The 26,929-nt window shown below is 41.1% G+C and overlaps 2 protein-coding genes across 2 annotated transcripts; both read left to right on the top strand.

Moving 5' to 3' along the window:
* The first annotated feature begins 193 nt into the window (after window positions 1–193).
* On the top strand, window positions 194–16,188 carry KCTD9 (potassium channel tetramerization domain containing 9). The gene is made up of 12 exons (XM_065397950.1): window positions 194–291; window positions 6,972–7,093; window positions 8,982–9,025; window positions 9,217–9,313; window positions 9,803–9,861; window positions 10,894–11,022; window positions 11,662–11,729; window positions 11,840–11,935; window positions 12,991–13,140; window positions 13,968–14,073; window positions 14,404–14,537; window positions 15,522–16,188. The coding sequence occupies exons 1-12, from the start codon at window positions 244–246 to the stop codon at window positions 15,636–15,638; spliced, it is 1,170 nt and encodes a 389-aa protein (XP_065254022.1). The 5' UTR covers window positions 194–243; the 3' UTR covers window positions 15,639–16,188.
* A 3,959-nt stretch (window positions 16,189–20,147) lies between these two features.
* On the top strand, window positions 20,148–24,975 carry GNRH1 (gonadotropin releasing hormone 1). Its single transcript, XM_065399694.1, has 3 exons — window positions 20,148–20,288; window positions 21,848–21,943; window positions 24,896–24,975. Exons 1-3 carry the CDS (start codon window positions 20,148–20,150, stop codon window positions 24,935–24,937), a joined length of 279 nt encoding a protein of 92 aa, XP_065255766.1. The 3' UTR covers window positions 24,938–24,975.
* The last annotated feature ends 1,954 nt before the right edge of the window (window positions 24,976–26,929 follow it).

The following is a 26,929-nucleotide window of genomic DNA, read 5'->3' as shown; positions in this document are numbered from 1 at the left end:
CGCTCTTAGAGCTCTGATTGGCCAAAACCGGGACCCCGCCCCCCCCGAAGCAGAACGTTCCCCCCTGTCAATCCTCCCTGCCTAACCTCCACACCTGCATGGAGGAACGCCCCTCCCTTGTCTGCCTCCCATTGGGCAAGAGGAGTGGGAGTGGGTCTCTGATTGGGGCTGGGCTATGTCAGTCAGAGGTGCTGGCTTCCGGGTTTGGCGGCGACGTACCGTGGCCTCAGGAGCGCTGGTAGCATGAGGCGGGTCACCCTGTTCGTTAATGGCACCCCCAAGAACGGGAAGGTGAGGGGGGGCCTGGCGAAGGGGAGAGGGGTTCTGAGGTGAAGTGGGTGGGGCTGGGGGAGGTGGAAGGAGGGATCTGACCCTGGGGAGACGGGGGGGCTTGGAGGCGGGGTGGAGCTCGAGGGCAGGGGAGATTTGGGGGACGGGAATTTGAGGGGGAGTTAAGGGTGGAGCTTGGGGAGGGGGTGGAGTATGAAGGGTATTGGGGGGGTGAAGGACAGAGGAGCTGTCAGGGGTAGCGGGGCTAGGAGGGGAAATAGGGAGGGGATGCCACTGGTGCCCTGTGTGTATGTGAACACTGAATGCTCTGTGGTTGTATGTATTTATTTTTGTGGGTGTCACAGGTTTGTGGATGTGAATTTTTGCAGGTACAAATGACTTACAGTTAGGGTTGCCAGGACAACCCTCCAGGACTGTCCTGAAGTCTCCAGGAATTAAAGTTTAATCTTTAGTTTAAGGCCTTGGCTACACTGGCGCTGTACAGCGCTGCAACTTGCTGCGCTCAGGGGTGTGAAAACACCCCCCCCCCCCAGCGCAGCGAGTACAGCGCTGTAAAGCGCCAGTGTAATCAGAGCCTGCACCACTGCAAGCTATTCCCCTCGGAGAGGTGGAGTACTTAGAGCTCTCTGGCAGCGCGACTACACTCGCGCTTCCGCGGCAGCGCTGGGAAGTCCTGAGTGTAGCCAAGGCCTAAGACAGGGGGCGGCAACCTTTCAGAAGTGGTGTGCCAAGTCTTCATTTATTCACTCTAATTTAAGGTTTCACGTGCCAGTCATTTTAACGTTTTTAGAAGGTCTCTTTCTATAAATCTATAATATACAACTAAACTATTGTTGTATGTAAAGTAAATAAGGTTTTTAAAATGTTTAAGAAGCTTCGTTTAAAATTAAATTTTATATAATATCTTAAAACATTTAAATAATAAGTATATTATTGAATCCATGAGTCTCTATCAAAAACTTTGAGTTAAAGTCTACATTTCCATATAAAAGAGAGAGTCGAGGGAAAACCATGTGACTTTTGAGGTCAAACTTTATAAGTGTGGCACAGTAGGTTAGCCTAAGTAACTTAGGAGACTGTCTGATTTTCAAAATACTTAGGCATGTAGGAATTTAAGCGCCACTCTCTTTCACTTAAGCATATTTGAAAACTTTCCTAGACTGACCTGAAATAATCAGCTTAATTCACTGACTACAGTTAATCTCTGTGTTTACTTAATCATTTAGTTGTAAATATGAAACATTTTTTGATGAGGTTTATGTGTCCAAAACATTTAAGGCTGTTTTGTTTAATAAAAACAAATTGTATATGCTGTTTTGTGTGTTTGTTTAAATTCCAGTTACCATCCTAATACAGCTTGACACAAGTAATGAGCAAAAATTTAACCATCTAGTAAATAAACAATATATCATTCACCATTTTCTAATATACTAAAAATGTACAATTAGTAAGAATCTGAAAATATGCTATATACCGTAATTCCTCAAATAAATGTATATAGTTATAATGTATCCTCCGAGGTAGCAAAAAGATGTGCCAGTTTTAGTGTAAAGGCTCTATATTTAGATGTAAATAACCATGAAAACATGTTGATCTTAACCAAGAAGAGGACTGTGTTTTTAGAAAATAACTGAAGTACAAATGGAAAAGTTGATTAAAATCAATGATTTAAATCGAGGCTTTCCACTTGGTGATTTAAACAATGATTTAAATAAATCCACCCTGTTTAAGTACCATGAGGTTGCTGATGGTGCAGGATGGGTTTTCAAATCTGTCTATAAAGGTGGATTTTTTTTTTTTTCAGGCACAGCAGTCGGTATGCACAAATTTTGTGTGAATGACTTAAGCCCTGCTAACTTGTTTGTAGCTGTTGAGGGGGGGGGGGGGAAATACTGCAGGGTTGTGTGGGTAGACATGTTGCAATAAATCTACAGGCATATATCTGGGGTACTCATGTTTTGAAAAATTTTCCTCGGTCTCCCAGTGTAGTCTGATTGTAATACTAGTATATAATAGTCATAGTAATAGTTCTTTTACTTCTAAAATCTCTGGCCCTGCAGAGACGTTTTAACCAAATCAGCAATTAAACCTCTTAAGACAATATATAAACTTAATAGTGTCTGTGTATGAATCATATTTACCTGAAGGGAATTGTTCTATAAATATCCTTCTATTATACACACAAGGGAATTGCCTTTAACCTCTGGTGAAATCTCTAATTGTTATTGGACCCTTAACTTTCTTCTCCCTGCCTCCAATACACGATCCTTCTTTCCTTCCCTCCCTCAAACAAGGAAGTTCAAGCTTTTAAAAATTTTATTCAATAATTTTTATAGTGTTAAGAATAAGATGTTACACTATTAAAATTAAGAAATGAATGACTTATTTATAGAGATGCTAGAATTTCGGTGCACTTTGTTAAGGATCTATTACTATGTACTTGTTATGTGTAATAAACTTCAGCCTCATCTGCAGCAATTCCTTTTCATGGCTTGGAGACTGAATTATCCTTTCATTCCCTAGAGTGGGTCCCTCTAGGATAGGTTTGGGACACATGGGCAGGACAGGATGGGGGAAACTTTGCATTGCTGTCCATCCTATACCAGTTCTATGGGTAGAATATAGTAATTCAGTATCTGGGGCTAGCCTCTTTCAAGAACATCTGCATTTGCCCGATTTTCCACTGATCCTCTCTGTTATGGCCTAGTCCTACTTCTATTGAAGTCCATGGGAATGGGATTGAGCTCATTAAGAGTGAGCATATGTAAAGTATTCACTAACTTTTCTTTTGGTGCGGGGGAGAATTTCAAAGAGACTAGGAATTCCTTGCTTGAGTCATGGTTCCATGTGGTTAAAGTCACATTCACATTGTCATTGTTAATGCAGGTCCTGCTCTGTTCCTTCTAGTTTGCAGTGACAGGTCTGTAAATTAAAGTCTGCAGGCTGCTTATGGTTCTGTTTTTATAAATAGCCATCTAAGGCTGGATTGGCCTTTAGCCCAAAATTTAATGTAGTGTTGGTTTAATGTGAGATATTTCCTCTATTGGGGGGTGGGGAGATATGCATGCACTTTCAATAATGGACTCTGTGATGGCCTGTCTTTTCCATCTCCAACTACCATGATATATCTAAACTTTCAGTTATCTGCTAACAAATGATCTTAAACTTTACTCACTGTCTGAGTCTTCTGAAATAATCTCTGAAGGAGGAGAGTGGCTCAGTTCTCAAGGCTTAGCCGGTGTACAAATCTTAAAAAGAAATTATGACCAACCGTCCGGTATTAAAATCTGTTCCACCTTGTATTTAGCTGTGACACTCTAAGTACCTTTCCAAGATCTGAAGAAGAGCTGTGTGTAAGCTCAAAAGCTTGTCTCTTTCACCAACAAAAGTTGTTCCAATAAAAGATATTACCTCACCCACCTGGTCTTTCTAGGGGTAGGTCTACACTTACCCGGTAGTTCGGCGGCGAGCGATCGAACTTCTGGGTTCGACTTATCGCGTCTTGTCTGGACGCGATAAGTCGAACCCGGAAGTGCTCGCCGTCGACTGCGGTACTCCTGCTTGGCGAGAGGAGTACCGCGGAGTCGACGGGGGAGCCTGCCTGCCGCGTGTGGACCGAGGTAAGTTCGAACTAAGGTACTTTGAACTTCAGCTACGTTATTCACGTAGCTGAAGTTGCGTACCTTAGTTCGACTTGGGGGGTTAGTGTAGACCTGCCCTAGGTCTTACTAAACATAGCTCCTTTTCCCATTCTGCCTTAGATCTATAGCTCATGAGTTATTTAACTGGAATGACAGAACTGACTTAGTCTTCACTGCTGCAATGGAAAGCAATGTTAGAGAGCTCTGGAACAGAACAAATGAGCAATATTTAGCTTTCAACTAAATAAACAATCAGTATATAAAAACACTTGCAATATTGGTGGTCCTTTCACTGCTTATTGCCACTTCACCAAATTCAGTCCTGGAGTAACCAGGTTCAAGTCATTTGATTTCAGTGGAGTTAAGCTCACTTACATTGGGGCTCAGTTTGGCCCATCATCCCCTCCTTGAAACCCTTAGTTGACTTTCTCTGTGAGCAGCAGGATGCCTGGCAGCCCCGGTCCTGTGGGAAAAGTTATTAAATTGCTGCTTTCTTAGCCAAGGCCAGTAGGGCTGTATAAATTGACCAGTACGGAGATATTGCAGCAAGAAGTGCTTCTACAATACTGTGCATCTAATATTCTTTCAGCAGCTATCTTCATATTTTCTCCATTTATGCACATAAAAGCAATAGTCTTATAAATGTCACCATTTGTTTCCTTTTCTGCTTTCTTGAAACTTCATTTATTGTCTGCCCTTCACCCTCCCCTCCCGCAAACGCACCTGCACATTTCTTTTGTCCTTCACCATATTTTTAGATTTTATTAGGGTGAGGTTTTTTGGTCTCAGTCCAGTGAGGATCAATTATATAGTAGATTTCCCCTCACCCTCCTCACTTTTTGACAGCTCTTTCCGTTCCCTTTTTTCTCATCCTAACAAAAATAGGCAGTGTGGTGATTAGGAAGAGGCACAGAGACCATAAATAATGCATTGCTTTGGAACTGGCTAAGCTTGTTCTGACACACAACAACATTGGTGCTTGTCTTGTACCTTGAGCAGTACTCAGTTCTCCCAGTCTGCATTTTGTGGAGATTCTGACTTCAGGGACCTTCTCAAGGCCCTGATATCATTAAACACCTGACATTTCAAGTGACTGGGAAAGGGGAGATGGAGAAATAGAATGGAAAAGAAATCTACAGCTATTACAGCATTTTAATGCTCCAATTTTTTTTTGAGTAAATGCCACTAACAGAGTTGATTCTGTTTCTGCTATTCCAATCTGTTGCTAGGGTTGGTTATGATAGCACCCCCAGTCTTAACACTTGACAAATGGGAACAATTGGATCACTGTGGTTTCTGCTAGGTTTTATACATATGGTACATCTGCCAAAGTCAGAAGTTTGGTTATGGCTGCAGTAAGTGGCTGGGCTGGTGCTCTCATTGAGGAGTGTGACATCAATAATTGGTTATTGCACTACTTGGCTTCAGAATATTTAAACAGTAACTTAGTGAAAACAAATCAAGGTGGGAGGAATTATGTCAGCATTGTGTTTTTGTCTAACAATACCTTGCATTTCTAAAATTCTTGGCACTTGTATAGCAATTCATGTGGTCAGCACGCTGCACAAGGAATAACTGGCTATTCCTCCCGGAGAGGTAAGGAAGTAATAGACTTCCTACTTTGCATATGGGCAAACTGACATACAAAAGTTGTTATTCGCCTGCGGCAATACACAGAGCCAAAGACAGATCTCCTGGTCATCCTTATCGCATTATTATTTATGCTTCCCACCCCCAATAACTAATATGTGGCATAAAGTAGTTGGTCACTTTATGATGGGAGGAGGAATTTTGCTGAGGGAGATGGTGCTGCTACAGAATTTACATGTAGTTCACTGTCAACTTTCCTGAACCTGTTTTGCGCTGATTACAGCCATCGTTATTTGTCCAAGCAGACAAATAAGGATGGCTGTAATCAGTGCAAAAAAGATGGAGCAAGGCATGGAGTGACCTGTGGTCTCCAATGGACATGCTTATTACCGATGAATGACCACAGGCTACACTGTTCAATTCCATATACTGCCTTTGGATCATGGGCTGATATTTGGCAATGCCTGGTAATTTAAGAAGAAAAATCAGTGTCCATGTTGTGACACACATCAACAAACTAGTTCCTCTTTTGGTACAAAAAAATAGAGATCTGTTGAATGATAGAGCATAGTGCCAGTTTGCTTAAAATTTATGCTATTTTTGAGAGCTTAGTAACATTATTACCTGTCCACAGATTCTTATTTTTGTTTTTACACAATGTGTAATTAACCTCTTGAACTTGTTGCTACAAGATACTGTTGAGACCAAGAGCTTAGGATTCAAGAAAGGCTTGCACATTTATATGGACAATGAGAACATCTAAAATTAAGTTAATATATATTTTTATAAGGGATATAAACCCTCAAGATTTAGGCCACAAATCAACCACTGTGTGATGGGGGTTAGGAAATGCTCGTGAGTAGGTCGTTCTAAATTGCTCACTAGTTTATTGAACTTTCCCTTTGAGCATCTGGTACTGGCTACTTTCAGAATGGACTTGATGTATCACTGGCCTGATCCGGCATGACACTTCTTATGTTCCCAATTGTAAACACTTTGATACTCTGGAGGCTTCCCCCCACACCCTTGGCTGTTTATTCTTGGGGACTTTCTGTGTGTTTTGTTTTAAAGAAATTTTGCAGTAATTTCATGAGCAGTAGAATGGAGAGAGAATTAGAGGGATTTAAAATAAGAGGCTTAAGTCCTACTAGATAGAGTAGGATTCTAATAATCATTGTACATTCAATAAAAGATGTTTTTAAAAAATCCTTTAATGCTCAAGGTATTTCTTAGTTATTATAAAGACACAACCAAAGCAAACTTTAAAACTGTTTCAACTCATTAGAGAGGGCCATTAGCTTGTGGCATGGGGGCTTGTTGTTTTTCCCCCCCCTTCATACTAAATGTAGCTAATGCGTGTTCTTCTTTTAAAAACAGTAGTTTAAATATCCAGAAAAATTATCCACATATGGTATCTGCAGCACTAAATTACCTGTCTTCTGTTTATAGGTGGTGGCTGTTTATGGGACATTATCAGATTTGCTGTCTGTGGCTAGTAATAAGCTTGGAATAAAAGCGACCAGTGTGTACAATGGGAAAGGTGGACTCATTGATGATATCGCATTGATTAGGTAATGTTTGTCCAAACAAAATCTAACTTAATTGATATGGATACTGATATGCTGTTGTATGAAAATATATGAAGAAAGTGCTACAGAAGCCATTCAAAAAGCAGTTTGTGTAGATACTGGTTAGAAAACTTAGGGCTGTCCTCCTGGATCTTCAATAACTAGACTTTAGTAACCTACCTCTAACAAAAATAACAGGAGTACTTGTGGCACCTTAGAGACTAACAAATTTATTAGAGCATAAGCTTTCGTGGGCTACAACCCACTTCTTCGGATGCATATAGAGTGAACCATATATTGAGGAGATATATATACACACACATACAGAGAGCATGAACAGGTGGGAGTTGTCTTACCAACTCTGAGAGGCCAATTAAGTAAGAGAAAAAAACTTTTGAAGTGATAATCAAGATGGTTCAGTACAGACAGTTTGATAAGAAGCAAGTGTGAAAATACTTACAAGGGGAGATAGATTCAATGTTTGTAATGGCTCAGCCATTCCCAATCCCTATTTAGCCCTGAGTTGATTGTGTCTAGTTTGCATATCAATTCCAGCTCAGCAGTCTCTCGTTGGAGTCTGTTTTTGAAGTTTTTCTGTTTTAAGATAGCCACCCGCAGGTCTGTCAAAGAATGGCCAGACAGGTTAAAGTGTTCTCCCACTGGTTTTTGAGTATTATGATTCCTGATGTCAGATTTGTGTCCATTAATTCTTTTGCGTAGAGACTGTCCGGTTTGGCCAATGTACATGGCAGAGGGGCATTGCTGGCACATGATGGCATATATCACATTGGTAGATGTGCAGGTGAACGAGCCACTGATGGTATAGCTGATGTGATTTTCACACTTGCTTCTTATCAAACTGTCTGTACTGAACCATCTTGATTATCACTTCAAAAGTTTTTTTCTCTTACTTAATTGGCCTCTCAGAGTTGGTAAGACAACTCCCACCTGTTCATGCTCTCTGTATGTGTGTGTATATATATCTCCTCAATATATGGTTCACTCTATATGCATCCGAAGAAGTGGGTTGTAGCCCACGAAAGCTTATGCTCTAATAAATTTGTTAGTCTCTAAGGTGCCACAAGTACTCCTGTTATTTTTGCGGATACAGACTAACACGGCTGCTACTCTGCTACCTCTAACAGTGGTCAATACCTGATGCTTTAGAGGAAAGCAAATCCCATCACAAGTGCCCCTGGTCAGTTATGAAATGCTGCATGACTCTGTGGATTCCATCCTGAACCTTGTTTGAAGTCATTTTATGCCCTGAAGCAAGAGAGAGTTAACATTTTCCCCCTTTAGCATTCTCCTATCTGCAGGTCGTCTTATGTTTTAATTTGCCAAAACAGAAATGCTATGATATCATAGCCAAAGTGTTGTTTTGTTTTAATTTTGAGGAGAAATTAAACTGCTTGTATAAGTTAAATGTCATGACATTTAACACCTATTTGAATTGTTATACAGAAATGTGCATACTAAAGGGATATCAATGCACGGAGCATGTATGTGGCTTAATCCTTCAGCCCTTCCATCTGTGAATTACATGTGTGAGGGTTGGAGGATTGGGCATTTAAAACGGTAAGACTGTATTTACTTCAGACAAGAGAGAACAGATACTATACATTTTACAGGAGATACAACTAATGAACTGAACTAAACTTGCTAAGTAACAGAGGACTTGATTCTTGCCTGGCTTACATTGGTGTAAATTGGGAGTATCTCCATTGAAATTAAGTGTTACACTTATAAAATCAATGGGAGATCAGAATTGGATGCTAAGACTCTAAGTAAATGATAATCAATTTCCATTGCCTCAAACTGATTGGGAAAGGGTTAACCCTAGACTAATGGCTTTTTATACAAAAGTACTTTTTTTTTCTTTTCCCCCCAGGGATGATGATGTTTTGTTTGTTTGCGAAGGGGAGCCATTCATTGGTAAGTGTGTGTGGGGAGGAGGGGGGTTGACTAACGTTTTGCCTTATGAAGAAACAGATTTGAAGTAGATGTAAAATATATATGAAATTCTTTTCACCAGTGTGCAAACAGTTTTCAGAAGAGGTATCTTATGTGGGGTTATTCAGAAATATACTTGACTAAAGATCACTTTGTACATTTCATCAATGTAGATCCTCAGACAGACGTAAAATTTCATGAAGAACTAACAGGGTCGCACACGGATTGGTTAACACTAAATGTTGGAGGCCGATACTTTACAACTACACGGTGGGAATATAACTTTAATTTTTGTTTTCAAAGAACTTTAGACGTCCGTGAGTCGATACTGATAATTACATTAACCACTGTATGTTCACTTGGTGAGTCTTCAGAGGGCAAATAAAAAAACATTGAAAAAAATCACTTATTTAGGAGAAAATCTTTCTGTGCAGTTATCTTATTGGTCACTATTACTGATTTAAAACAGTTTTCAGATAGTATTAAAAACTTGCTGGAAAATTATACTTGGAATCTTCTCTACTGTATTTTTTTAATCCATCAAATAAGCTCTCTCCTTGTAAGATGTCTTATGAGAATAAATTTGACCTAATACACTATACATGTTATGAAAATAGGTCTGGTACAGCATTGTAATTTAGAGATATGTCTCAATCTCATCACTTTCATAACTGTAGGTACAGGAAATTCTTGATTTGTTGTAATGTACCTCTTGAGCTAGACAAGCTAAAGATAAATTGAGTTTGCTTTGTTTTCCAGGAGCACTTTAGTTAATAAAGAACCTGACAGTATGCTGGCCCATATGTTTAAAGATAAAGGTTGGTATTTTGAAATAGACTTATTCCTTAAAGTTAGCAGAAACTCTTTAAAAAAAAAAAAATTAACAGTAAGACACCCCCTCCTTATGTGTATATGTTAAAGTACCAAAACAGAACTTAGAATGCTTTGCATTTCACCAGTTGTGCTTAAAGTTTGTATGACATCTTGAAAACGTAAATTACAACTAGTAATACTTATGAATGCTTTTAGTTGCATCTCACCCTGATTTGACCATTGTTTCAATTAATGCAATCAATGTGCTAGCACTGTTCAAGAGACAAAAATACAGTCCATGCTCCAGTAAAACTAAAACAGTCCAGTTCTGCTCTGATTTATATTGATTCACCTGCTGGTTCTTACGCTCCAACACAGGTGTCCCCAACCCGGTGCCCGCGGGCGCCATGGCGCCCGCCGGGGCATCTAAGTGCGCCCGCATACTGGCCGGCGGACGAGCATCGCTGAAATGCCACCAACAAGCAGCGTCATCCAGAGGCGTCGCCGCCGGAATGCCGCTGAAAATCGGCGGCGATGACTCTGCTTGGCGGCGGCATTTTGGCGGCGATGCCTCTGGATGACGCTGCTTGGCGGCGGCATTTTGGCGGCGATGCCTCTGGATGATGCTCCTTGGCGGCGGCATTTTGGCGGCGATGCCTCTGGATGACACTGCTTGTCGGCGGCATTTTGGCGGCGACGCCTATTGACGTTGCCGCTTATCGGCGGCATTTCGGCGGATGCTCGTCCGCCGTCACGGTCCTCCGTGGCTCGTCGTCTGGCGCCCACCAGACGAAAAAGGTTGGGGACTGCTCTAACATAAATTGTGTTTTGGATTCACAATTGTCCCCCTTTTTTTTTTTTTTTTAGTTTCCGTTCTCTTCCAAATTGTGTCCCTTTCAAGTCAATCTTTTATTTAACTCATTACAATCTGTTACTTTGAGTGGTGTGAGGATACTGTGTGGCAGTAGTAATCTGAATATGAAAAGTTATTACTGTATCAAATTTAATACAATGCATATTTTTTTGTGTGCAAACAGATGCTTGGGGGAATAAGCAGGATCACAGGGGAGCATTCCTAATTGATCGCAGTCCAGAATACTTCGAACCAATTCTGAACTATTTGCGTCATGGGCAGCTCATTGTAAACGATGGCATTAATTTGCTAGGTGTGTATTATCTGTGTGACATCCCTAAAATTTATTCAACCTCAAAGGTTAAACTCTGCCCCTAGGTACATCTATTGGCGTCAATACGAGTTGTATATGTATATCTGAGGGGTTGTAGATGTTTTAAAAACTTTGGTACATTTGTTATTGATTAAGTTTAATTCTGTGATTTACAGTTGAATGAAAATAAAATATTCGTACTTATTCAACTTGAGGGTTGTAAGGATTCTTGGCATGCCCTAACCTATTACTATAATTCTTGGTTTGATTCCTTAACCCGCATGTACTCCAGATCTTTTACACTGCTTGTATTGGAAAAACACCATTACTAAATTGATGGATGATTTTCCCTTTAATCTGTGGATAAAGTCTCCTTTCCTCTACCCCAGTTACATCTAATTAATGTATATGGTTGACAGTTGTATTATGTATTTCTTGGGGATGGTTTTTGTCTTCCTGAGAGTTAAGATTAATTGGGGTGGGGGGAATTGAATTTATGCACTTGCAATCCTGGGGACAGATCTTGCACATCTTGGGAGGTTTTAAACTTCCTCATATCCCAGCGAAGGAGGGAGCTTGGCCTCATTCAGGAAAGGGCCCTTATTTTCTAAATAGCCAAGTAACTTTTTCTTTTATTAGGTGTTTTGGAAGAAGCCAGATTTTTTGGTATTGATTCATTGATTGAACATCTGGAAGTAGCTATTAAGGTAACTTTTGTATTGTATTTGACTGTACGTCTTGGGTTTTTTAAAAAGCAATTTTAGCTCTCACTTCTATAAATATTAGTTTTAAACTCTTTGATGCAACTCTCTTACAGAATTCTCAGCCAGCTGAGGATCATTCTCCTATATCCCGGAAGGAATTTGTCCGATTTCTGCTGGCAACCCCAACTAAGTCTGAACTGCGCTGTCAGGTATAATACAAACATTGCTTTGAACTAGAGTCCAATAGTAAAATGCCCTACATCTCATGTGACAATTAGTGATGTGAAGTCCAAGCAGTGTGTGTGGATTTTTCCTTTTTTCCCTTTTAATTCCTTTTAAATGTGAGACAGGAGGTTTTGATTCAAAGATATGGCTGATCCAGAACCAATCATGCAGGGGAAAAAAAAGCCCTTCCATTTTGCTTTTTGTCTTTTATTATTTTAGGTTGAAGGTTTCGTGTAGCAGCCATTCATCGAACTAATCAGTTCCCTATTTAAATGCAAAATGAACTAACATAACTGAGGACAATGTATGAGGTTTTGCATTTACATTTCATTAGCTCTCTATGGAGCAGAAGGTGTACTTGCGTATATTTTTCTTCGGTTTAAGGGACTGAGAACACTGGTTAGCCTTTGTGTAATGTTGTAAGCTCCTTACGTAAATTCACCTGTCTGAGAACATATTTAAGGTCTGAATTTAAGTACACCTCTACCCCGATATAACGCGACCCAATATAACATGAATTCGGATATAACGTGGTAAAGCAGTGCTCCGGGGGGCGGGGCTGCGCACTCCAGCGGATCAAAGCAAGTTCGATATAACGTGGTTTCACCTATAATGCAGTAAGATTTTTTGGCTCCCAAGGACAGCGTTATATTGGGGTAGAGGTGAATAAGACAAAATGAAGGAAAGCGTCTAATGTTATCTTATATGCACAAGGGAAAAAAAAAAAGGTGTGCAGATGAAATAGAATTATAAAGTTTTTCACGCAGATTGTAATAGTAAATGTCTAGGGCTTCAGTGTTTTATAAATAAACAAATTTTATTTGTAACGCTTCTTACATAAGCTAATGCTCCAATACCTCTCTGATGAAAATAATATTTATATCTTAGAAATGGGAAACTGAGTCAGAAAGATTGTGTCAGAGGTCATAGAGAGGGAGGGTGTTAGGGCTGGGATTAGAACTCTGAAGCTTCTGACTCAGTTTTGTGCTTAGACCACTGGACTAAACCTCATCTTCAACTTCTGTTTGTTTGTTTGTAGGGTCTAAATTTCAGTGGTGCAGATCTCTCTCGGTTAGATCTTCGATACATAAACTTCAAGATGGCTAACTTAAGCCGCTGCAATCTAGCCCATGCCAACCTTTGCTGTGCAAATCTTGAACGAGCTGACCTCTCTGGATCAGTGCTTGATGTGAGAATTGTGTCTTGGGAAAGGCTGAGCTGTTCAGTGTTACATAGTCTAGAAGAGCAATATTGGGAACAAATACAAAGTAGCCACATTTGTTTTAAAAACCTTTTTCAAGCTCTTGAATGTATAGATCACTTTACAACTCTTATTTAAAATGTTTGATTACACACAGACTTGATCTGACCGACTTCGCATAGTTTTTAGTGCCTGATAAGTTTATAGTTCATCCCAAAGTTTTAATTTCCTTCCCTCCCCAAATCAGTTTCTATGGAAGCATAGGCCTAAAGTAAATAGAGCTTTAGGTCTTGAGCTTGCATTGGGTCTCTTGAAGAGCTGCTGTGTGCTATTGCATTACTCACCATTCTAGGAGGTTGGCAGGGGAACAATGTTATAAGCTTTCACTCCTCCTCCTTAGATGGCACGATATGCTGTGCCATAATGGGTTTCAATGCCTTATTATAAGGCTATGTCTACACTACCACTTACGTCGGTATAACTTATGCTGCTTAGGGGTGTGAATAAGCCACCCCCTTGAGTGACAGAAGTTACACCAATCTAAGCACCAGCATGGACAGTGTTATCTCAGCGGGAGAGCTGCTACCACTGCTTGTTGGGGGTGGATTAATTAAGTCGACGGGAGAGCTCTCTCCCATCGGCTTAGAGCAGTTACACTAGAGAATTTACAGAACTTACTGCTGCAAGCTCTGTAGTGTAGCCATAGCCTAAGATAAATGATATGATCGGACAAGCTGTTCTTACCTTTTGGTCTCTGCAGTTCTCTGAGCTGTGTGTAGAATCTTACTGATAGCATGTACATTTTTCTTTGCCAGTGTGCAAACCTACAAGGTGTAAAGATGCTCTGTTCCAATGCAGAAGGGGCATCGCTGAAAGGATGTAATTTTGAAGATCCCTCCGGCCTTAAAGCTAACCTGGAAGGTAACAAAAATAGTCTCTCTCTGGTATCCACTTGCTTTGGGAGTCATACAGACATAAAAGTGCAAGCGATGCTGTGACTTATGTTAAATGGTACATGGCAGAGTTTCAGACTTATCTTTGAGAGGAGGCTTTGTCTAGTGAATTGAAAGCATGGTACTGGAAGGCAGGAGCTCCTGAGTTCTAGTCTTGTTTCTGCCATGACTTGCTTTGAGTTTGGGCAAATCCCAAAAGCCCATGATTACCCTAGCTTTGTGCAGGGGATTGGCTGTGTGAATTTCACCCTTGAGTATTTGTTGTTGTTGTTGTTGACCTATTGTTTGTGTATTTTAGGTGCTAACCTGAAAGGTGTTGACATGGAAGGAAGTCAGATGACAGGAATTAATCTAAGAGTTGCAACTTTGAAAAATGCAAAGCTGAAAAACTGTAACCTCCGAGGAGCAACGCTGGCAGGAACTGACTTAGAAGTGAGTAATGTTTTTTTGTTTCATACACAGTAACTTGTTTAACTAAGCTGCGAGTAGAATTATTAGACATCAGCATTGATAGAGGGTCTTAGCAAGGTTAATTCCTTTCAGCTGGGTTATCTATTAAAGGGAATACAAGGATACTTTAAACTGGGAGCAATGAAGAGGCACTGATTTTAAGTATAACAGCTGTCAATTTTCTTTTATTTGTCCTTTTATTGCCCCAAATGCCCCTATCTCAGTGTGTCAGTACTTTTGATCTTACTTCACACTTGCCCCAGAGGCTGAGGAATAAAGACTTCAAACCATAGTTTTTTCAGCTTGCCAAAAAGATTTTTGGCCTTTCTTCCAAAGTGACACACAGATCTGAATGTGTATGGAGATTTTATTACACTTAACTTTTAGTGTTAGATCATGCACTCATTGAAGACAGTTGGAGCTTTGCTATTGACTTTACTGGGGAGAATCATGCCACATTCAGCAGGGTCGCATGGGGAAGCCTGCCTTGCTGTTAGAGGTCATGCAATATGCCTTAAGTGTCTATATTGTAGAAAAATTACTTCTCTTAATTGGTATGTTCACAAGCACTATAAAACTGTTAAGATGGAAGAAATTGCTGATATGCCCCCTCAGTTATGTCTGCTGGCACGGCAACCATTCTTATTTCCATCAGCTTTGTTCAATGTGGTTCAAATGCCTTAAAGGATGCTAGTTTGAGATGAGGTATTTATATTGTATCTTATCAAATTCCTTCGCTAAAAATAAATTTGACTGTAGCTGCTTGTGGTAAGCAACCAAAGTCTCAATCTGAAATAGTTTACCAGGAGTAGCTAATTTAGGGTAATATCATAGCTTCCAACTAATTCTAGCTTGCTCTAACTACCATTCTGCAGAAGCTGGGAGTACTTTTATATTAGCTTAAACTCTCATAAAAGGATTTCTTTGTACGCTTAACCTGAGAGGCTTTTCTTTTATATCCTTTAGAATTGTGACTTATCGGGTTGTGATCTACAGGAAGCTAATTTGAGAGGCTCTAACGTAAAAGGAGCTATCTTTGAAGAGATGCTGACGCCTTTACACATGTCTCAGAGTGTCAGATAGGACCTGGCACAGTTGACTGGAAGAATACTTGCTGAAGAGGAAGAAATGAAAACACTTATCGTGACTTTCTTTCTCTACCCACTCCCTTTATAATCTAGACATACCATTTATTAGACAATAACTTATATCCTCAGTAGTGCCTAAGGAAACACCTCTGGTCACTTTTGGGGGGAGGGGGCTTTTATTTAATAGGTGTAGGAATAGACATTGTTGCTACCTTTTGAATGGAGATAGGGAAGTGGGCTAGTTTTAGAACCAGAATGTTATGTATTTTTTTAAAATAGTCTTGTTTTAGCATCACCTCATTTTGGAATGCATTTTTAGGATTTTAATTTATAAAGCACAATATATGCAATTATATTTATTACATTTGTATCTGCAATATAAATATATGAAATGTTAGTCACATACAGTAGCAGAAATGTTCAGGTTTACAATTAGCTACTCTGGTTTCTCTTCAGATCGTATAAATCTTTCGCCTTATATCTACAGTTAGTTTCTTTATTCATGCACAGCATATTAAATGATGAATGTGGTGGGGACAGAGTTCCCAAAACATTTTTTCCAGGTACTTTCTTTTGGGAGGGGCGGGGGGAGTGACAGCATTTAAATAAGTCATCACAGGTAACACTGCCTGGTAGTAGCTTGAATTTAGGTATGCAATGGCTCAACCAACTTCTGAAATATACAGTGGAAGCATCTTTGCAACTCTATCTTCACTAGAAAATCTTCATGCACAGCAGAGCTTTGTTATAATCAGAACTTAAAGGAGCATGTTCCAAGACGCATACTACTTATTTAGTCCTTTCGATGTCAGTGTGGAGTGCTGACAAGTGAAAAATCTATCTAGCTTATTCGTGTCCCTTCTAGCACCAAGCCTAAGTGCATGTGGTTTTTTGTTTGTTTTTTGTTTTTGTTTTTTTTTTAAAACAGGAAATTAAGTGTGGATTGGGAAGGGGAAGACAGTTTATTCCTCCAGCAAAGTAGACACAGTGCCTGATGCCCAGCCTCTCTCTCCATGGTCACTACTGCTGTGTATGGAATGGCTGCTGTTGCCCCTGAACATATGCTATGCAAGCATTCTGTACACTGAAACCAGGGATAGCACTGACCTTCCCCCGTGCTTCGTGTTGGGCCTATTCAGAGCAACCATGGGAGCCACTTCCCTGAGGCAAAACTCCTTTCCTTTACCCCTCTCTATCTTTTAGTGCACAGGGAACTATGGAGTTTCTGCAGTGCAGAAAGCCTTATGGGATCTCCATCCAGCAATGAATTTCACTTAGGGTGACCAGATGTCCTAATTTTTATAGGGACAGTCCTAATTTTTGGGGCTTTTTCTTATATAGGCTCCTATTACCCCCCCCCCCGCCCCTGTCCCGATTTTTCACACTTGCTATCTGGTCACCCTAATTTCACTCAAGAAGCTGTTTCCACTGTAACACCAGTTGAGACCCTCTCATACGTCTCTGTGATTATTCTGCACACAATCAAACAAGCACAGACTTTTTATACCAAATAAAACTGGGTGCATCAAGAATACTTACCTCACTAACTTAAAATACCCCAAAGTCAAAATCAAAGGAAATACCAATCTTACTGGAAGATAGGAACAAATGTAGCATGATGTTAAACTTGCAGAGCTTGCCATTGTTAACCATGATCTAAATTGTCACAGCTACTTCAGTGGGTCGCCTTTTTAGCTGTAGAAGTGCAGATCTACCGTCTTCTGTACAAGGAAGGTGGTGTGGTCTTAATGGTTACAGCAAAACCATTTATTTTCCTAGGAAAGATGAGCTCCCAAAAAGTACATGACAGGGGAGAATGGGGCAGTATTGGGTTTGACTTCATCATGTCACGTGACCTTCTTGGGCTCGAGGTCACATAGCCAATTGGAGCAGAATTGGGATTTGTCAGGCTCTTAGGCCTTTTGACTTATTGGACAACACTTATCTTCATGGCAAAAAGTTGCATTATAAATATAGGGTCATTTCTTAATGTACCACTTTCCTTAACAGTGGGGTAATGTACATGCATTGAAGGAAGAAGGGCGGGTATAGCTGGAGAAATGTACTTAATTAAATGAATTATTTTTGTAGCTGGCAGAGGTAGAATATTGTATGGGAGAAATCTATTTTCATAATCAGTGTGTATAAATTCTATTTAAACTTTCACTGATAGTCACTTGAATACTCACAGCAGAAGGCATTGTTCACTTGCAAACACGTTTAAGGTACATCTTTTGCTGTGACAAGACTGCAGGAATAGCCAAAAATGGCATGTTCTGAAAATGCAGGTTCTAGCCTACTGTAAACTGGCTGCATCAATAAATAGTATAAAATGTTTATACAGAGTCTTGTTTTTTAATTGAGTAAAGTTGTGAAAATATAAGCTGGAAAAAGTCTTACTTGCAAGTGAAAGGCAAATTAGGTTTTGTACTAAAAGCATTAATGACCAGACCTTGAAAAATGCGGAGCAGACTTTCAAGAGCGCTCAGCTCCCTTTTAGGCATCGTAACCGGGGGCCAGGGTTTTTCAGGACTTGGCCCCTGGATCACTATAGGAACTGGTAGGTCCTGAACACTTTTGAAAATCTGGCTCCAATTGTGTTGGCGGGGCACTTGGAAATCTGGCCCTGTGTGTCTGCAAAGCCTATCTGTTATTGATTTGAGGAAAGGGTTTGAATTCTATAACACAAGAAATAAACAAAAACTGTGCAAGTCCTTTCCTATGTTATGTAACTTACCCCCTAGGTATTATTTTGCTTAATAAACCATTTTAACAGCTTGATTAGTTGTATCAGCAGGAGTCGTGTGTTAGCCCTTCCTGCTGAGATGTTACATTAGGACAGAAAATTGCTTTTCCCAAAGTAACTAAATCCTCCTTAAAATACTTTAATCTTTATCAAATTATTTTTTAATCCATTAATCAGAAAGGGGCTAGGAGGACTGTGAATGGGCTACTAAACAGGATGGAGTGGGTATTTCACTACTTACATCAAAATGGAATGCATGGGAGCAAACAGCTGGATAAAAATTCAGATTTCTGCAGCTAAGTTTGAGTTTCACCCCTCTTTATAGGCATCTATCAGCATATTTATAGTCTGCAATGCCTTTCACCTCCAAAAGGTGTAAGGGTCACTGCTTAAAGACATCAATATTGTTTGTTATTACATAGTACCTGGGAGCCCCAAGTTATGGACTAGCACCCCATAGTGGTAAGTGTTGTAGAAACACAGAACAAAAAGACGGCCCAGGCCCCAATCTAAGTAATATAGTTGTCTACTGAATCATCTAAATTATACTTTGAATTTAGAGAACCAAGAATCTCAAAGCACTTAAAAATATTGACCACATTTTCAAAAGGGGCAGATTTTCAAAGTATCTCCGCCCCCAGGGGGCACTCAATGTACTGAGCACTTTTGCAAATCTGGCTGCTTGTTTGGGTGCCTAAATGGAAGCTGAGCACTTTGTAAAATGTGGCCCCTGAGGTCTGATGTACAGAGATGCTTGGCCTTTAACAAACTGAATTCCTTGTACATTTAAACTTGCATCTCAACAACTCCAAACTTACCCAGGATGTACTTTCTATTTAAAATAATTAAGAGCCATTGAAAAGAAAAATGAGGATTTTTCCCTAGGGAACCTCTGATTTATGGCTTCTTAAAATAAAGACTGTTTATGGCACTTAGTGACAACACTCAACTGAATTTAATAGCTACACCTGGGGTGTTTCAATTATGTGCTTCACTTCTGGTACGCTATAGCAAATTGTAAGAACAAAATTGCAGTCCACATGAGACAATTAAATTGTCACCTGCAGGGAAAGCGTCAGTATTAGGAAGGTTGGGAAGATACGTGTATATAAAAAGCAAGCTGGCAGGTACAACATGTAGGATATATTCCTAAGAAGCAGAGTTGGGATTATTCATTCAGCAGCGCCTCTCATCAAGCAGGTAATGTACTTGAACCAGACCATGCATTAAATTTTGGATGCTCAGTGTCTCGAGATACTTGACTAGGAAAGACTGCAGAGCATTTTTCAAGGACTGAGGTACTAGAACAGAAACTGATTAAATCGAATGGATCAGTTGCGTAGGCCTGCACCAAAACCCTGGGATCTGGATGCTCCCGAAACTCTGGGGAGGCGTTCAAATTTTGCAGGTGGCCCTTCTTTATAATGGGCTAACCCTAAATCCTGGAGTTAAACACATCCAGCCTTTTTAGAAATAGCTTGAGCTACAGCTGGATTTCAGGTGCAGCGGGCCAGAATTTAAGATGCATTCCAGAAATACAAACACTGTCATGATTTTGTAGTAACAGAATTGAGCATAACCTGAATGTAATAAACTGATTATTGAATAATTGGGTGTGGGGTGCGTGGGGGATTTGTGACCAATGGATTCTCAGCAGCTTTTTACAAGTATAGGTGCAATTTGTCTTTTTATAGAGTACCCACCGCCTTTGTTCACTCCCTGTACTATTTTTGCATTCATATTTTGCTTTCTGGTAGAATGGAGAAGACCAGGAAGCTCTTTGTAAGGTTCCTCATGTTTATTCTGTCTATGGAGATTTGCTTGGCTCAACACTGGTCTTATGGCCTGCAACCGGGAGGAAAGCGGGATGCTGAAAATCTGGTAGAATCATTCCAAGAGGTAGGGTCTTGGTTTTAAAATGACACTTTATTCATTGTACCTTACCCCACATGCCCTCCGGGGGATGCGAGCAGAATAGCAGCCTTAGAATCTAAAGGTATGTCTACACTGCAGTTAAATCAACCACTGATTCCCATTAGCTGAAGGGCTGTGGGGCTATACAACTGCAGTATAGACACCCGAGCCCAGCTGTCTACATTGCAGTTCTATAGCCCTGCAGCCTGAGCTGGATCTAGCTCACGCTGGCCAGCTGCGGGTGGATAATTGCAGTGCAGACATGACATGGGACATCTAATGAATTTTCAAAACTTTTTGGAAAATTTAAAAAATTTCATTGTAGTGAAAGAGGCCAGCTTGACAGCCCTGGAAACCCAATTCTAGCCATAGAAGAGAGACAGTGGCAGCTTCCCCTAGCTGTCTAAGCACTGCTGTGCGTTTTATTTTAAAATCTGAGCATCTCATGTTTGACGGGAGGGAACACCTCTAAGAATGAGAGGGAAATATGGTTTCCAGTTTCAGCCAGTCAATAACTTCTCTGCTATATTGTCAGCTAAGGTTCCAATCAGCTATTTTGTTATGGCAACACTCATTCCACTTGAGCTCAGGGAGGACAAGGAACAGCTGCCCTCTGGTAATTGGTCACTGTAGCAAAGCGAAGACTCACCAGTGCAGTGCCTCCTGCTGGTCGTCTGGGAATTAGCTCTTTTCCAGTGTATAGAGCGCCCTCTGCAGGCCGGTATCTCACCTGCCGCTGGCCCCATGTCCCTCCCCGTGCCCCTTTACCTCAGGGTTCTGCCCCCAGCAGTAACCCACAGTCTGGGTCTCCCCTCCCAGGGGGACCCCCAACCCTCTAGCCCCACCTTGCCTCAGTGGCTACTGACAGTCATCCTTCTCTAGCCCCCGCTCACTGGGGCAGACTGCGGTCTGTCATGGCGACTCATCATTGGCCAGGAGGTCAGACCAGCTGCCTCTGCCTATCTCTGTGCTGCACCTCCCATCCCCAGTACCTGCATAGGCCTTTACCAAGGCCTCAGCCTGGGGAGTTGCCAGACTGGAGCTCCCCAGCTCTGCTCTAGGTACCCTTTTCTCCCCGGCAGCTAGGTCTTTCTCTCTCCACAGCTAAAGAGAGACTGATCCAGCTCCTCCCTGAGCCCTTATAACAGGGTCAGGCATGGCCCCAGCTGTGGCTGTTTCCCAATCAGCCTAGCCTTTTCTCTCAGGAGAGGGTAACTGCCCTTCTACTGTCATATGTTGATCCCGGAACCCAGTAGGTACTGTCATATGTTGACCATTCACTTGGATTCAAACTAGTAACCAAAGCTGAAAGCCTCTGTCCACCATTTCCATTCGTTGGAGTCTTCTAACCTCTCTGATTCATCTCTACTTTCATGAGCGTTTCTGAAATTTACTATAACAAAAGTGGGATAACACTGGTTCTATGCAGGGGGAGGGAGAATGGTGAATTTGTAAAGTAGAAAAGCATGTCCGTCTAGCATAGTAGAGTGGTCCTCTAGCAGAAGATTCTCTTTCCATGAGATTTGTATCCTCTTCCAATTCAGATTGCTAGTGAAATGGAAAAAATAGGTGAACTGCAGCATTTTGAATGCACTGGCCCACATCAGCGCTCCATGCTCGGTGGTCTGAAGGGAGCTCTGGTAAGTAAAGCTTTGATTTATTGTGATGGAAACTCAAAGGACCACTTTTGGGGGGGGGGGGGTGTTGGTGCTTAGCAATGCTGGTTCTGCCTCTGCACCAAATGAAAAAATAAAATCAAAGTCAGATAAATGTTACCTTCATCCCAATTCTATGCAGCATTCAGAGTTTGTTAATCCCACAGAATAACTCTGCCAGCCGAAGGATCAGGCCATATGGATGCTGCTCCCCCTAGCGTGCCCTGACTGTGGAGTCTCTATTCCGGTACAAGCTCCAAAGCAAAAATAGCAGAACCTTAACGAACAGACCAGCAGAGCCCCCACAGGCAAGTGCAGAGAAGTCTAATGTCCAACCTAGAATTTTGGGCAAAGGTTTTCAGACATGACCAGGGGTTTTGGGTGCCTCCATTTTCATGTGTCCAACCGCACCTTAAATGAGACAGATGCTCAGCACTGTCTGAAAATCAGACCCTTTTGCGATGTTTCAGGGCAGGCACCTAAATACTGAGGCATCCAAAATCACTAGTCCTGTTTGAAAAGCTTGGCTTTCCTATTTACCCACTGCTAAGTCTCACCTTCAACCGACTGAACAAAAGCAAACCTCGGCTAGGAGACAGCTCTGGAAAGTTGCAGTACTCAGAGGTTTGCAGAACATATGGGCCAAACTCTGACAATGCAGATGTGTGCATAAGCATGCTTTGACTTCAAATGCAAACTGTATGTTCAAATTACTTTAATTGTGAACTCTTTGGGGCAGGGGTTTTGTACAGCACCTTGCACAATGGGGTCCTGGCCCATGGCTGGGCCTCCTAGTCTCTACTCCTATATGAATAATGAATAATAATTTCTGAAAGTATTAACACAAGGATCTTTCTCCTGTGAAAACCTTTATCGGGGAGGTGGAAAGAGCAGGCAGTGAGTCATTTGAATGCTTCCTACCCATGTAGGAGGAAGTCCTGTCCTTTCCTTTCTTATAGCTGAAGGCTCACTAATTGGATTTTCAGGTTTGCCAACCTCAAATTACTTTTAAAATATATTTGCATTGTTACATGATATGATGAAAGAAGAGTTTAATGCAGAAGCTTAAGAATTTATGCCTTGGGTATTAACTGTTATGTATCTGCTTCTCTGTAGTCATACACGCTGTGGCCCGTGGACCACCAATTGTCCACAGCCCACTTGCTACGGTCTGCAGTGAGCTGGCTGGTCATTTGTTGCTGGCTCCTCATTTCCAGCTGCTGAATGACACTGAAAATATGTTCTATCTTTTCCCTATATAACTTTTCCATGTAACCGATTGTTGTAGTTGCTACAGGGATGTTATGCAACCAACCTGTGGAAAACAAGGTGATCCACACAAAAATGAATGTGTCCAGAGGGGGAACGCTTTCAGGGAGGCTAATCTCAATGGTTTCCCAGAGGAAATACATCTATAGGGTGAAGGGTAGAGCAATCTCTTTGCCAGAGGTCCCCAAAGTATGGGGGGAGGGTACGGATAGGGGTAAGTGGGGGATGCAAGATAAAAAGTTTGCGGACCACTGCTCTGAGATTAAATCGCTGACCTCTGAGGTAGTCAATTAGTTGCATTGATACCAGAATTTATCCTCTAGACCCTACATTTACAGAACAGAGTGAGACGGAAGGATAGGCCAGTGGTTCGTGGGTTAGCATGAGAATCAGAATGGGATTCAACTCCATGCTCTGCCACAGACTTCCTATGTGAGCTTTGGCGAGCCACTTAGGTACCTAAATTCCTTTAAAATCTGGCCCTATGGAAGCAGCCAGGCACCTAGTGGGATTTTCTATGGGAATTAGACATGTAGGCTCTTTTGAAAATCCCACTATGCACCTATATACCTTTAAAAATCTGGGGCTTAGTGTCTCTGTAAAATGGGGATAACCACATTTTCCTACCTCACAGGGGAGTTGAGAATAAATACCTTAAAGATTGTGAGGTGCTTGCATACCATAGTAATGGGAGCCCTATGGGTAGCCATGTTAGTCTGTATCTACAAAAACAACAAGGAGTCTGGTGGCACCTTAAAGACTAACAGATTTATTTGGGCATAAGCTTTCGTGGGTAAAAACCTCACTTCTTCAGATGCACGAAAGCTTATGCCCAAATAAATCTGTTAGTCTTTAAGGTGCCACCAGACTCCTTGTTGTTTACCTATTATAGTTTGGGAGAAAGACAGTATATTTCCCAAGACTAGATCAATAGAATCTAAGGCTACAAGAACAATAGATGTGGCAAGGAAAGGTCAGTACCTGAATGGCAGACTAGATACTGCAGGAAGTGGTGCTGTGATAGTCCTGAGATATGCTATAGCAGAAAGTAAGATGTTAGCTCTGGTATTCTGGTCAAAGGCTACATTTGTATAGGGACACTTACATATTGATACTTCAAATGACTACATTTCCTCCCTACTTCTCCTAAACTGTTGTTGCTATTCATTGTTCAGCAGTCACTGTGTTGCACTCCAGAAACAGCTGCATTTCAGGGGCGGGCAAACTGCTAGATTAGTGGTTCTCAAACTTTTGTACTGGTGACCCCTTTCACATAGCAAGCCTCTGAGTGCAACCCCCCCTATAAATTAAAAACACTTTTTAATATATTTAACACCATTATAAATGCTGGAAGCAAAGCAGGGTTTGGGGTGGAGGCTGACAGCTTGCGACCCCAAAGGGTCCTGACCCCCAGTTTGAGAACCCCTGTGCTAGATGGAGGAGTGGGATGAAAGGAACTATTATAAATGTAAGTTATGGTGTACTGCACTAGCACCTACATAAGCGGGTGGCAGAGATCCGCTTAGTTCAGATTTATGCAGGTCTAGCCCTCTTCCTGATGGAGACCCTCCATGCAGAATATTTTAGTGTTTCACCTGGCCTTAAAATTCCAAACCAAGTAATTTTTCCTCTTTAAAAAAAAATCAAATCATACAATGTGTGTTACAGGCAAGTCTGATTGAAGGAGACGCAGGGCGAAAGAAGATCTGAATTAATGAAGGCAAACGGAACAAAGGACCCGTTACTGTAACATTTCAAAGCAATGATTTAGCTCTAAGGTCTGACCTCTGTTTGGATTACAGTGTCATGTGCATAAATGTTCAAATACAAAAACCATATAGAGATGTTGGAAATATTTTTTTGGGTAGAGTATTAGCTCTCGCATAAGATAAATGACCGCTTGGGGCAATGCACTGGGATTCAAGAGACTTGGGTTCTACTTGCCACTGATCTGCTGTGTGACTTTTCACGTGTACAAACAGTGTCTAGCAAAATGGGCCCGTAATGTTTGTTGGGGCCTTTGGACGTTAGTCTAATACATGTAAGTTACCTACTATTAAACAACACACAATTTCACTTGCATTTCAATAGTCCGTGCATGGAAGACATTTAGGGTGTTTTTTCCTGGTTTACTCAATCTACATTTATTTAAAAAAATATTTACAAACTTTACAACAGTAAACACGCTGTTTTCAAAACACGTACATTTGTACAGCTGGCTTTACAGTCTCAGTAAATAATATGGTATTTAGTCACAGGTGCAGAATCCCTTTCCCAAAGCTTGGCTCTGGCCCTTTCTTCAGAACCAGTTTAGAAGCTGTATGTATGGGTGAATCGGCTGCAGGGGGCTATGAAGCTACTTCCAGCCCACAGTGGTTTTAAAAACTTAAATAATCAAGTCATGTACCTCCAAGGAATGAAACCGGTCATGTTAGGAAGGAAGCTATGCCACAACATAAAAGTAAGTTTCCCCAGCATTTAAGAGGAACATATCCCCTACTGATGGTATTAAATTGTCATAATACCAACATTATCAATTAACACATACAGGAAGATAGATTAAGCCAATATTATCTGTATACGTTAACAGTATGTGGCATTATGATCTTTTGGGATGGAATTTTCCAAAGCCCGCAGTGCTGGCCTAACTCAGTTCTCATTAGGATGTTATATTCTGTAATAGGAGAGGAGTTTACATAGACAGTGGAAGCCAGTGGGACTTCATAGAAGCTGAGGGCAAGTCTACACTACAAACGGTGCAGCTACGCCTCTGTAGCACTGTGAAGATGTTCTAAGCCAACAGGAGCGAGAGCTCACGCATCAGCTTAGTTACTCCACCTCTGCCAGCGGTGGTAGCTATGTTGGCAGGAGAAACTCTCCTACTGACATAGTGCTGTCTATACGGCCGGTATAACTTCATCGCTCAGGGATGTGGATTTTTCACGCCGCTGAGCGACATAGTTACACTGAAGTATGTAGAGTAGACCTGGCCCAAGTTAGGTCAACACTGGATGTGTGCTTTTGAAAGTCACTCCCTTTAATGTCAGGAGATCAGTTCGGCCATGTTACTCAGGTGTTTTCAGGTTCCTCTGGAATCTTAGAGGGAGGTTCTTGCTGGGCAATTACAGAGTTTGGTCTACAGCTGTTGCTGGAAATGAAAACAGTGATATATATGATAGAGCAGCTTTTAACAAACAGCTGGGATTGAAAAAGGGAACCAGCAGTATTCAGGAATGTTTTCACTACCAAAAAAAATAAAAATACAGTTAAATTACAAACATATCAGTCTTTTTAATATTTCCATTTACAATTATAAAAATAAATAAGGACAGTAAATCTGGAGCAATGAATCCTACATTATCACTAAAAGTCTAACTCACGGTTCATTTGTGGAAGGTATGCTGGCAGGCACAAGTAGGGAAGTTTATTAGATGCAAATTTTCAACAACTCCTCGATAGGCACGGCTGCCTTGTCTGCCACTGCTGCTCCCAGAACAGTTTTCATTTGTCAACCTCCTTTCCTAATCTAATAATCCACTGAAAGGGAAAACTGCCCATTTCTCCCCCAGACATGGATAAGAACCTGTAATACTTTAAATCAAATTTATCCTGGCATTACAAATTTTAAAAAGCACTCAAAAAGCAAAGGTTGCGCAAATTTCTCAGTGGAAAAAATGTGAATAGACTAGCAGATTCCAAGGC

This window comes from Emys orbicularis, chromosome 2 (assembly GCF_028017835.1).
Source record: "Emys orbicularis isolate rEmyOrb1 chromosome 2, rEmyOrb1.hap1, whole genome shotgun sequence".
Classification (NCBI taxonomy): Eukaryota; Metazoa; Chordata; order Testudines; family Emydidae; genus Emys; species Emys orbicularis.
This window is presented reverse-complemented; position numbering and strand designations above follow the sequence as displayed.